The sequence below is a fragment of the Choloepus didactylus genome, chromosome 14, assembly GCF_015220235.1.
Source record: "Choloepus didactylus isolate mChoDid1 chromosome 14, mChoDid1.pri, whole genome shotgun sequence".
In the NCBI taxonomy this organism is placed as follows: domain Eukaryota; kingdom Metazoa; phylum Chordata; class Mammalia; order Pilosa; family Megalonychidae; genus Choloepus; species Choloepus didactylus.
In genome coordinates this window covers 52,651,064-52,665,191 of record NC_051320.1, presented here as the reverse complement: position 1 = coordinate 52,665,191, position 14,128 = coordinate 52,651,064, and the positions used below count along the sequence as shown (strand labels likewise).

General features: G+C 37.2%; 1 protein-coding gene across 2 annotated transcripts in view; it reads right to left on the bottom strand.

Moving 5' to 3' along the window:
• CPQ (carboxypeptidase Q) overlaps positions 1 to 14,128 on the bottom strand; it is a 533,282-nt gene that overhangs the window by 125,480 nt on the left and 393,674 nt on the right. For both annotated transcript variants that reach the window (XM_037802736.1, XM_037802738.1), the window contains one exon: positions 1,058 to 1,149. In XM_037802736.1, coding sequence (XP_037658664.1) covers positions 1,058 to 1,149 — 92 coding nt within the window. The remainder of the gene's footprint in view (positions 1 to 1,057; positions 1,150 to 14,128) is intronic.

The following is a 14,128-nucleotide window of genomic DNA, read 5'->3' as shown; positions in this document are numbered from 1 at the left end:
AAATCATTATCTGATGTTTTAGTCTACCACAAGATATAGAAGATGACGTTACTGCCCCATCAACCAAAAGACACACATCTTGAATTATCTTATTCTCAAGATCATTTGAGGCTAAAAGAAGTAGTGAAAGAGTCGGCCATAAGACATGGCTTTTCCTCTGTACAGTAAATAAGTATACTCTGACAAAATTCATGACCCTGCACTCATTACTCTCAAGCTCTAACTAATTGAAATAGGGTAGTAGAGACTGACTATCCAAAAAGATCAAAAAGGTATAAACACAATTCACAAAATAAATAAATCCTTCCCTGATTTTGATAATTCAAACTTGTAAGGTCTGAGTCTTCTAATTTGGAGATTCAGAGAAAACATTCTGGCAGCAGCAGCAGCAACCACCAAGCCCACTCCTCTGTCCCCATCACTGCTCAGCAACATGCCCATTGCTTTGGGATTCCTTTTTGAACTAACATTCGATTTGATCCTGAGTATTTTTGAGCTTGTACAGTTTGCTCTCTCAAAGGCTGTCATTTGACATTAATCTCCCTGTTTCCCATCTTAAGTGTGGTCTTAAATTTCTAATCATGATTCTCCGTGATCACCTGTTTACCTCAAGCTTCACTAGTGTCCCCACAGCTGTCCTCCACAGCCAGGTCTGACACCTCTGGCTGCTGCCATTCCTACAGCCATTATGGCCACATTTCTGGCTCACTTAAGGCCTCAGAACTTGGCTGTCAAATTACAGGGCCTCCAGGAGGATTTGGGACATTGAGGTATGGGTATGAGTTCAGTGGGGAGAGGGAATGTCTACCTATTATTATTTCTCTGGCATATACAAATGTAGCAGAACTAGAGAGACAATACGAAAATGGCAACATAGCAGTTGGCTTTTTCTAAAGCCAAGACTATAACGCAGAAATAGAAAAGCCCTTAGCTCTGTTCCACAGCATCCTATACCTTTCTATTTTTAGGGCTGGATGAAGAAAACTTTTCCAAGGGAGGTTGGTTGACACTGATATTACACTTACAAATGCCCAGCTATCTATGGCAGCATTCTTACCTTGTGTAACTGATAATACTGGAAGGCTCCAACTCCGCCTTGTTCCTCTGCAGTCCAGAGCACCAAGCGCAGAGTCCTTTTTGGACGCAGCCCTAGGAAAAATAATACAAGTGATACTTCAGTTGGTTTGAATTAAAAAAAAAGGCAGGGCCCCTCATATGCTTTCTGGAGACAGGAGTGTATCCAGCAGTGCTCATCTCTTGCTGCTGTGACTGCCTGATCCAGAGTGTAGCTGACATAACAAAGGAGCTCTTTTAGGCCTGATCTCCAAGGACAGGTTAATGGGAAAAGGAATTCAGACCAATGCTGTCTGCAAGCCAAGAAGTGAGAGCTTCTAATTACACCCTTAATGGGATGTTCTGCCCAGCAGGACTCAATGAACAGCCAAATTTGGTGGGATATTTGATCATGTCCAGAAGATGCAGTTAGGAGGACTTGAAGCAGAATATTGGACCTTCTAATGATTTTAACAGAATCTCATTGATTTGGCTCTACTTCTACTTCAAGATAAGGTGTGGAGGGGGTTACTTCTTAGTCTAAATCCACAAGTATGGCTAGCTGCCCACGCTGTATGAAATAACATAATGACTGCGAAGTGGATGCAACGTTTACGTTTACCCATGGTCACTTTCTTCTCTTACTTACAGTCAAGGAAAATTAATTAAATCAAGAAAAAAACACTTTATTCATCTTATGACTGCATGAACACCTTGGTGGAAATTACGTTGACTTCAGAAACAAAATTTGTATTCTGGAGCTATTAAAACTTAATGGCATGTCTAGATCCTTTTTGAGTGGCTACGTCTGCTCAGTAAAAATTAACTACATGGTTGTGATTGTAAGTAATAAAGACATTAAGTTAACAAATATATAAGAAATGTATGCACTGTTTGAAATGTAAATTATTCTTAGAACACTCAAGGGAGTCGCATTGTCTTAGTACCTTAATTTGAGAGAATTACTTTACTGCCATGACTAAGTATAGAAATTTCAGAAAACGTATTGTCAAAAATTGTGTCAAAGGGTTTTTCATTGATAATTGGTTTAATTTTAAATATTTAGAGGTTTGTTGGACTTTCATAAATTGAGTACAATCTTTGCATAAAAGTATCAGCTGCAATAATGAATGACTTTACAAAACTATCAGCAAAAAGTGTAAAAGTTTGCACCAATATAAAAGAAAATTATGGCAGTACATCTGAGATGTTTTCCAGTTAACATAGGAATTACCAGATAAATACTGTTGAACTCTTGTCCAGTAACAAGAGTTGATTCGTATGGACAGTACGATTTATTGTTTATTTTTTTAACCAAATACCTCCTCAGTAATTTATAATGGCTTTGCAGTAATGCGTATCAAATAAGAAGCACTGGAAAACCGATTAGTCTCTAGGATGATGCATATTTCAAATGCTATTGAAAGCCGCACTGATGGATATGTAATAATAAACATATCTGTTATTAATATGCTAATGACCCTGTGCTCATTTAATGAGAAATAAAGGTAATTTATGGATGATACCTTTATTTTAAAAAAAAGGTAACTACAAGGAACTTTTGTTTCCCAAATGTAAAAAAAGGTATAACAGTATGATAAAAGTGCCACTTTGACCAAGAATTAAAATCTGTTCTGACCTGGACCTGATGATGTCTTTTCTGAGAAATAAAGGTAAAACAATGTGAAGCTGGTCTTAAATCTTATGATGAGGATCCATCCTCCTGTCTCCTTACAGGAGAGCCACAGGGCAGGACTGAAATGCACTTGATGTGGTCTGAGATGGACACACCACAAACATCAAGTATCATTATGCAAGTGCTGCCACTGAGGCATAGAGCCTTTCATGGGGCCGAATGATCTGCTGTAGTCTGGACGATAAGTCTCCTGGGACATGGAGCTCTGTCCTGTCTCCTCTGGGCACCAACAGATACTTTCCTTTCATAAGCCTAGCCCTAATGAGATGAAGAGGAGCAATGTTTTCATTAAATTGAATATAGTTATGAACCCACTTTTCACTTGGGCATTGGCGCATAATTAAAAGAACATAGGTTTAGCAGGTAGGCTCTCCTGAGTTCAGACGAAAACCTGGAAAAGCAATTTCCACATCCAATTCATTAGCAAATCCCATTGGCATTCCCTTCTAAGAACATCTAGAATTCAGTTTCTCAACCTCTGTTACCACTTAGGTCCAAGCCACCATCGTCTCTTGCCTGGATTGTTGCAGTAACCTCCTGACTGGTCTCACTGTCACAGCCATTGCCCCCTGCCGGTGAATCTCCACACACAGCCAGATCATGTCATTCCTCTGTTCAAGACCCTCCAATAGAGAGAATGTAAGCTTCTGGAAGGCAGAGATTCATGTTTTTGTTTTTGTTTTTGTTTTTTAATTCACTGCTATGTCCCTAGTACATAGATTGTTTGACACTTGGTAGGCACCCAATAAATCTGTACTGAGTTAATAAATGAATGAAAAACTTGGTGTCTCAGAAAAAGTCCTCCTCCACCTCCCCAGCCTCACCTCCTAAAACTTTTCTCCTAGTCCACACCCAAGCAAGGTGCTATAGATCTAGTGAACCCTGCTGTCAATCAGGCACTAGGTGTGTAATCCCTGGGAAATTGATCCACCAGAACTTCAGTCTCCTTATCTGAAAAGTGGAGATGATTACGCCTATGTCATAAATATTTCCTGGAGTTGTGACAATTAAATGAGGTGTGACAATGTATATAAAACACCCTTGTGCCTGGCATGTAAGAGACATTCAATAAATGAACTATAAAACTACATAATGACTATCCATGCACAGAACACACACTTTTACCTGCAGAGAGAAGAGGGGACATCTAAATGTCCTAAAAGAGGACTTTCTTTCAAAGGCATTTGAGCACTTGGTGAGGAAAAATCCTGGTGTGCCCACTGCCTTTTCCACAGATATAAACCACCTGCTCACACTCATAGCCCAAACTTAACAAACTGTTGTCTAAGAAAGAAATCTACTCAGTATAGCTAAAGATCACAACCTCTGGTTTCCCTAAAGGAAATGTTTGTGCTTAAAGTCCATTTAAATCAAGTGACATTTTCCTTGAAATAGTATAACAAAGAATAAAGTACTATTGTTTATATGTTGCAAATGCAAATTCTTAACCTTTAAAAAATCCCTAGAAAGGAAAAAGTGCTGTTTCTTTTTACATATCTTTGCACCTACCAGCAAAGCAGTACCAAACTATTTAAATGACAGTATTCCCTAAACAGGGATAAGTAGACAGTACAGCCCAGAGAAGATTCATTTTTTTAAAAAAAGCAAAAGCCCTGAATATCCCTATAGATTTGGTGTTCCACTTGAAAGTCATTATCGTACAGGATTAGTCTCCCTCACATTTCAAATCAGCCAGATGGCCAATGATGTCATATCAAAATAATAAAGAAATAATCAGTTTGAAGCAAGGAATTCTAAGGCCTCAAAACAATAACAAGAGCAGAGCCATTGTGCCTAGCTGACCTGAAAGAGATAAACAGAGCCTCCTTCAAGGCCCTGAGAAGCTCAGCACACAACAGCACTGAATGGCAGCAGCTGACACTCTAGTCAAGGCCAAGAGCATGACAGAAACGGAGAGGAACCCAGAGGGTTAGCAAATACTTGATTGTACTCGAAATTCTCTTTCCACTCTGACTTTCTGATTGTCCTATAGCTAAGAGAAATGTATGGGACTTAATTCAAAGACTAGACCTGAAACCAGTATGGAGTTCAGGTCCCCATGCCACCTAAGTCAGAAGATGGGTAGCATGGGGTATAGGAAGGTGCTGGCTATGGAGTCTGAATGAGTTGTGTTTGACTCCTGGCTCTGTCAATTCCTGTGTTGGACTTTGAATTAGTTATGTAATCTCCATGAGCCTCAGTTTCTTCATCTATAAAATAAGGAAAATTGCCTCACGGGACTATTAAAAAAATTAAAATAAACAAGGTAAATATATATCCAACATAGTATCTGGCACATAGCAGCTTCTCAAGAACTGTTTGTTAGTTTCTCTCTTCATCAAATCAGACAACTTTTCAGTCTGTGCCAACAATCACCAAGTAGATAATGTGGGAGAACAGGAAAGAATGAATATTCCTCATTTTCTTAGGAGCCTTAAAAATCTTTTGTTTATACAGAATAGATATAATATCCAATCAATGGAAAAAAGATTTCACCTAACCTGTAGAAAAATACATGACCTCTTTCTGTCTGAAATGCTCTCCCCCAACCCACAGCATATCTGAATCCAAACAAATAGAAATAGGTTCCTCACTTTTAAAATGAGGGCCAACCAGAATTTTTAGTTTCTGAATGAAGTAAAGAAGCCTAATAAATCTGAAAATTGAATAAAGTTGATATAAGGATATCTATATCATTTATAATTGACAGCATTTACTACGAATCTCAAATTCAAGCAAATTTCAAAAGCCAAGAATTTCATGTATACAAAATAATAATAATAATAATATAATAATGATAATAAAGCAATAACACTAACAACAAAACAAAGTGACATGAGGTCAAATATAGGAAATTCATCTTGTAGTAGAATTGGGGCAAATTAACTAGCTCAGTCCTAATACCGACTCCCAACTCTGGCTTTGGCTTGGTGGCACACAGTACCAGCCATATCAAGCACATGAAAAAAAAGTCCCAGAAGTGAAGTAAGAGGGAGGACCCTGCTCTCAGCTGACTAAAAATGAGCTATCGTTGTGGTTCTGTCAGAAAATAGGTATTTTAACTACCCCACAGATATATAGAACTTGACAATAGGACCCTTAATTAACTGGAATTTCTATTAAGGCCCCTAGATAGTGCAGCAAACATTTTTCAGCATCATGGTTTTCCTCTAAAAGAACATAAACTACTGATAATGTGACAGAGATGTGTTTATGTAATACAATATACATGCATTTCATTTTCATTTTATTGAGAATAGTAATGCTTTTTAGAAAAAAGGGCCTATCAGAAAAGGTGATAAAATATATGGTGGGGCTTTTTTCCCCCCATTATTATCAATTTTAAAGAAGAGAAGGCTGGGAGGTGACTATCATTAAGCAGATTAATTGAAAAGGTCAGTTGTCTGTCTTATACTTGCGCAAAGAGTGGAGCAAAGCAAAATGAACTAGACTTTTAGGAGAACTCATTATTCTAGCTTTATAGATTGCTTTCCCAAATCATGAATTCTAAAGAACACTATTTGTTAACAATGTGTATTGACCCAAACGCTAATTTACTACTCAGTTTCAGTCCCTCCTTTCTGCAACCTGACCAGGCAGAGAAAACACATCTTTCTCTTACAGTTAAAATACTCATTTTCCACATAAGTCTAGTTCACAAATACATTTGTTGTCCAATACTCCTTTTACAACAATTCAGAAGAGATTGCCTATACTTAAAGAGATTTCCATACCTGCAATAAATTTGACTTTATAAGGAGTATAGTATCTGAGATATAGAAATAAGTAGTGACATGGTAGCATATAAATTGAATTGAGAAGAGGCAGTGGTTAAAAGCATTATTTGGGGGTTGAGACCTATTTCCACCCTGGACAAGTTACATAATTTGTCCTCTCACATATGAGCACATCATCATTGATTTTTAAATAGGGAGCACAGTTTTACTGAGATTAATTACTTTAGTGAAATAAACTGGAACTATCTTTATAGGCAGGGACAGAAAACCACCTTGAAGATCTTTCTTCTTGGAAGAATCACTTAGTGGGTTTCTTGGTCACGCAAATATAAAGCAATTAGGTAAGGGCAACAAACGTTTTTTAAATTTCATCAACTGGATGACACGTCATAAACTGGGCAAGAGGCAGATCAGTGTACAGAGGAGCCCAGGGCCCTCTGGGAGAGAAGCAGCCAATGCCCTCACCCCAATTCCCTGGGATTGGGAACTGGGATGAGTGACCTGTTATGGTGGGTGTTATACTGACCAAGACTCAGGGGCGGGAACGGGGCCTGGAAGCCACTGAAAGAGTGACCCTGATGAAGGGAAGTGTCTGGGCTGCGGACCTGGGCTCAACTCAATGGCCTAAGTTTCTAGGGGAAGGACTAATTTCAGCCAACTCCAGAAGTTCCTCCAGACCCAGCCACCCTGGTGCAGTAGTTATGAATTTGGGAATGGTAGCTGAGGATGGGAATGTAAACAAAGGGAGCTGTAACGGTGATGCCCAAAATGGGGAGCAAACAGAAGCACTATCTCAGTTTCATTCAGTGCATGGGGCAAGAGATGCCAGGCAGCAGCCAGAAGGAACGGCAGCCATAGGCAAATCCAGTTACTAACGGTTTATGATGGAGGACTGAACAGTTTAAGCTGAGTAAAGTCCTAGGATTCATGGATTATTCAGAGATGGCGAGAGGCCACATGAGGCGATACTAGACTTCCTGCAAATAAGGCATGTGAAGGGTTGGGTAATTAACAGTAAAGGAGATTAAAGAGATGTGATCATATCCTATAACTTGCATTTGTGCAACAGGTTGTAACAGTTATAATTTCCATAATTCAAAGGGATCAGTCCTATCACATTATAATAATAGCCAGGAAAACCACTATTTATCATTGCTGAAGTAGAAACACTGTGACTACCATTGAGTGAAGGCCATTTCTGGCGCTAACCTCGTTTTCCACTCTCATCTTCTGCATCTGCCTCTCAGTCTAAGCTTCAGCTGCCCACATTTCCCACCAGTCCCTGAATGTACCACACTATCTCAGATCTTTGGCCTTTTGCATATGCTTGTCTTCCTAACTAGAATGTCCTTCACCTTTTCCATCTGCCAAACTCTTAATCATTCAATAAAGCCCAGATCAAATCTTACTTTCTTTGGGAAGGCTTCTCTAACTCCAAGGAGAAATTGGCTGCTTCTTTCTCAGAACTTCCTATATACCTCTACTTTCATTCTCTCCACACTCAAATGTTGCTCTCCCCATCAGACTGTTACTTCTCTGTATCTTACTTTTCTTTTTCATGATCTTTGTTCAGTGCCTGACATTTAACAAGTGCTGGATAAATGCTTATTGACTGGCTGAATGACTAACTGAATAAATGACTAAATAAATATATTTATTTAAGTAAATATATATACATATTCTGATTTCATCTAAAGCATGTTGGTGTCTCCTCTATTAAGAAAGATGATAACAGAAGCTATTTTTGTGAGATCGAAGCCCAAATAATGCAGATGAATACTACCCAGTAGGCAAGATAATTAGATGTGCTTCAATTTCAGCATTTATTTCAGTTGCTATTACATTTACGTACTTTTGTAGCACAGCTTGGTCTAGTCAAAATTTTATATATCAACAGCTCTTCTTGGTCAAGTCACTAAATAAATACATTATAGTCACAGAAAACTTTCCATTCAGCTAACCGAATTAAATTATAGGTATTTATATTTTAAACTCTGGTAGCTCCCTTTAATTTTTAATTTTTGATACTTTTTTCTGATTATAACAGTAATATATCCATTTTAATTCAAAAATAAGGAAACAATAAAAATTAAAACAATCCATAAGGATAATGTATTTCCTTATACTTTTCCCATACTTACACTGGGTTACACACACACACACACATACTATACACACATATATAAACATACTGAGACTTTATATATAGTTTTATACTACCTTTGCCACTTAAAATCATGGCATGTATTGTCCATCCCTATTATAATCAATAACTTTCAAGAAAATTATTCTTACTTTATTTAGCTATTCCCTTACTGTTGGACATTTAAGGTTTTTATCCTTAGGATAAGTTCCTAAAAGTAGAATTACTAAATCTAAATAACATAGACATTTTTAAGTCTCTTGATGTATGTCATCAAATTGCCCAAAAGAAAGGTTACCAGTTTCTATTCCCACCAGCAGTATAGAAGAATACTTACTTTTACATAATGTGGAACTTTTAATCTTATCTCCTTTTTTTCTATATGAGGCAGTAAATCTTATCTATTTTTCTCTACTACATTCTACTCATTTTTAGCAAAAACATAATTATACACACACACACTATCTTTGGTCTACTTTAGCTTGATTGAAACAAATGTTAAGTTTATATCTGATGGCTGTCTAAAGTTCAAATATGTGAATTTATTTTTCTTATTTAAATTGTTTGATAGTAGGCTTCTTTCATCAATATATTCCTACGATAATGTTAGTATTACGTAGCGATCACAAGCCTGATTTGGTTGGCATTTTAAAACATACTATTTTTTCCCCTTTGATTATTTAGAGTGCTTTTATCTGCAAGGAGAAATTGAGAAGACTGGTTAATGATAGATTTGAACTCTGAATCACACTTTTGTTAAGTGCTCTACCTTGCAGAAACATCAAAGGTGAGGAGTTAAACAACAATTTTTAAAGAAAATGATGGTAAAACAAGTACAAGAGCAAAGACTTCTTTTAAAAATTTACATTCATCAATACGGTTTTTAAAATTTTATGTCTTGTGAAAATCAAGCTATGTGAGGATGAACAAATGTGTTTGCGTTGGCATTGGGGATTATAAAAAAGTAATACGTCTCCAACAAGCAATTGAGATAAGAAAATTTCTTGGATCCCTTTTTACCATCAAACAGCAGATATGAAGCATAGATGTTTGATAAAGCAGAAGTCATCATTAAGCTGTTTCTGCTAACTCTCTCAAGTGTTTCTTTTTAGGATATGATGGAGAGGATGTTATCTACATTTTCAAAGATTTTCCTTACATAAAAATTATGTAATGGGCTTATTTACACTTGTGTTTGACCAATAATTTGTCATGGTTTTTAAAATTGTTGGTTCCTTTTAAATTTAGGTTTTCAGATCAAAATATATTTGTTAATACCAATACAATTTTCAATCAGGTTTGAACAAAAACAAAAAAATCCTCATCTTTTTGAGCATTGCTCCATTCTCAGCCCCCAAAGTGATTGCTGAAAACTCTTGCTAAGGGAAAATCTCACCATGAAAAGAACAAGATCATCGAAATGACTCTGGTACTTTCCCCCTCCTTTACATTCCCATGGTGGCTACCATAATTCAGGCCTTTTGAATTGCTGCATTCACCAATTAGCTGTTTTTTCCAATCCTCTCTGTATAACTGCTGCCAGATTCATCTTAAAATGCTGCTTTGAACATGTCACTGGTTGCAAGAAAACCTTTAATCACTCACCATCATATATAGCAGTAGTTTGCCTCCAAACTTTTTTGAACATGCAATATATATGTATATTTGTGTATAAATGCATACACTTGTCAATCTACATAATAAATTTTAGTAAAAATTTATTTCTCTTTCTAGAAAGAAGAAATATAAGTAAAGTTCTATTATTTTCCTGTATCTAAATGGATAGTCCTGCACATATCCAGCTTTGGAGATCACTGGTGGATAGGACAGAGGCCATCTTGTTTAGCATGACATTCAAGGCCCTGTGCAGACTAGTTCCAGTCCATCTCTCCAAACATAGCACCAACTACTCCCCTTCCCAAAGCCTTATTTCCAGGTAAATTGTTTTCTTCACTTTCTTCCCACCTCTGTGCTTTTCCTCACACCATTTATCCCATCTGGATTGCTGGTCATTTTTTCTCAACTTATCCATATTCCAACCATCTTTCAAGACCCAGTTCAGATTCCTCCTCTTCCATGAACCTGCTCCACTCTCTCCTTCCTCTGAACTCAAAACTGTTATTTTCTGTTCCACCCCTTTGGCAATTAATCATGATTAATGTACTTCCTACTTTAGGATTTCTATATGCAGCCCCTGGCAAATCAAGGAGCCTAATATTTGTCGATGAACCGATTAGCATACCTCATGGAAACTGTTGCAAACTGCAACAGGACAGATATGGATTAGATCTATAAAAAGCATTCTTAAACAGGGAATATTTTTTAAACATTAAAACACTTGCCTAAGGGAGCAAAAGGCTTGGAAATAAGGCTGGGTTGAGTGGTGGGAAAGGTGGAAATAGACTGGAATCTTTGAATCTCTGTTAGATCTAGGATATTACAACTGGCAACTCTACATATGCTGAACCCTGCCTAAAGGAATATGAGGTGGCATTTTTTCAAGAGAAGTGCTTGGCCTGCCAGGAGAAATGCTGTTTATCTCAAACACTTCAATTCCTCGACTGTAAAAAGTGTGAGGCATATTTGTATCCTTCCAGATAAAAGAAAACTTAGAGCAAACTCAAGGGTGTTTACATGAAATTTCAATACTTCAAAATTTACGACCCTTACATTGTCAAAGAAATGGATTTATCTGACCTTACGGGGCTTTTGCTTCTCTGGGTCATTTTGTTACATCTTATTTATAAAAGCTGTTAAGGTAAGGGAGAAATTTTATATAGTCTTTTAAAAGTATTTATAGGAGCTTGCAAAAATTTACTTAAAATCTCAAGGGACTGTTCTCTTAGAAAGACTCCCCAAGTTTATCTGCTGCCTTTCTAGGGCTGAATTTAAAGGGGTGTGTTCACAGTCTGTGAACACTCCACTTTTGAAATGAAACCAAATGCAAGCAGAGTTATGTGCTTAGCGTGGGAAGGAATGTGATGCCTTCATTCTTAGAACTTTTCCCAGGACCCCTGTCCTTAAACCTTTCCTCAAACCTTAAAATCAATCTATAGATTTTTTTCCCCGTGTAGACACAAACATTTCAAGGAAATTATTTCCTGATATGCTCTAATTTATTTTTAATTTCCACATTTAACACTTACTAAAACACATTATCATTGTCCATCTTGGACACACAACCACACTTTTAAGAATTCTATTCCATTAAAAAAGAAACTTAAACTCAATAATGGGAGAAGTGAACCCCCACATCAACAAACACTCATTTTGGCTGGCTGTGTGAAAACACAAAGAGTAAATGGCACAATTGAAACCTACTCAAAAAATCAGACTCAGTCAATCAACAACTATTCCTGGTCCAAGAACTGACAGATTTAGAATTGAAGAAACAGTCATGTCCTTTATCTCATGGAACTTACAATCTAGAAGAAAAAGAGATTTAAGAAATTCTCATATTATCCTTACCATCATTGTCATCACCTTCATGATTGTAGTAGGTGCTTTGAATTTGCCTAAAGAAAACTTTATTTTTTTTTATTTTTTAAAAAACTTATCAGTGTTCTGGACAGAGAATGAGGTTACACCCAAGAGAAGGAGAGAGTCATAATAGAGTATAGAATTGGGAGAAAGGGCAGAAAGGTAATAAAGAAAAGGATTGGAAGAGAGGCATCACATAATGGTAAAAATATGTATAGCACTACAGATGCAAGTTTAGAGATGTTCAATCTTATGAGCAAAATGAGGGGAGAAGAAACCAACATTTACTGGACACTCAGTACTCAGTATTGTGTCAGACACTGAGCTGTTTCCAGACAATATTTCATCTAATTTTAGAAACATTATCTCATATAATTCTACAAAGTAGTAATATTGCCTTTCCATTTTACAAATCATATAAGTGAGGGGTAGAAAAATTAAGTCACTTGCCCAAAGCCACACAGCTAATAAGTGGCAGAGATGACACTCAGTCTTGGGACTGTTTGATGTCCAAACCATGTTCTCAACTACTTCATTCTACTGCCTTCCCAAGTAATAAGCTGCATGGGATGACCTGACCAGTCCTCTGCAACCTCTACCTTCTCTCTCTTTGTAGGCAAAACTCTCACGTTAGAGAATACAATCTAACAAAGCTGTTTGCATCTGTCCCTGTTAGAAGCCTATGTTAGCACCTGCTAAAACTGCTCAATTTCAAAGAGACAAAGCAGCAAGAACATGGCCTATAGATGGGTGGTTGGGTATATGTGTTGGTCAGTGGAAGTAAGAGCTGGAGACCAATGCAAAGAAGTACATTTTTCTGGCTGAAGGAGATAAGCAATCAGACCCTAAGACAGACAGCATTGGGACATTGAGATTTATAACAACACGGATGACAAATGACTTGAACTTCTGGGTAGAAAAAACACCACTATGATTAGGTAGAAGACAGGAGAGAATAACTTATCTTCCAAATGGGTTGCTGAAGACTCACTTGCATTTTGGGGGACTTCAAATTGAATCTAAAAAATTATAAACCTAGCATCCACTTAAACAAATCAACAAAATGCATTGCTGCACAAAAATCACTGTATTTCTCAAAACTCAGGAAAATATTATGATGAAGATTATTATAAAAATAGGCTCCAAATGTAAATATATTAATTTTTTATTGCCCACAAAAAATCCTGTTGAAAGACAAAAACTCACAACACTGAAGGTGCTTTAAGTTCTTTTAAGGAAGAATGATTTTTTTTTTAAAACATCAAGGTTTCACTGTTCTATGCAGAGAGGGAGATTATACCAGGAGGAAAGTCATAACTGTGTTTATGAGTAGACCCAGAGGGAAGGCAGAAAGTTTATTAAGGAGAGGACTGGTGAAGAGCAGTTACATAATAGTGGAAGTATTTACAGTTTCACTGAAGCTGTAGCAGAGACAGCTGGCCTACCTAAAGGAGGCAGGACTGAGGGGGAGAAGAAACCAAGATTTACTGGGTTCTTACCACTATGCCAGGCCCTGTGCTAAGTTCTTTCCAGACACTATCTCATTTAGTTTTCACAACAATTCAGTAATGCCTGGGAGCATTACAACATGGGGAGGGGGCGGGGGGGGGCGGTTATTATCCTCAAGATACAGATAAGGAAGCAAAGGAACTTAAGTCCCTTGCACAATGACACAGAGCTAGGTAAGTGCTGGAGGCTGGATATAAATCTAGATTTTTTTTTTTTAACTCCTGTGCCCATGCCTTTTCAACTAGAACACCCTGTTTCAGGCCCCCTTATTTTGAGAACATTCTCTGACACACAAAGGACAAAAATCATTTAGGATAAATGCTAATGGTATCTGTAGACAAGGTTTGGAGATAAAGGGCTTCAATAACAAAGTGGAAGAAGACTGAATTGCTTTCTAAAGTATATTTTACTAAATCAGCCAAGTACTAAGTTATCAGCGTTAGGTTACAAGGCATCATCACAGCAGAAGAGAGAATAATTTTTCAAGTCTTCCTATTTATTTCCACTATG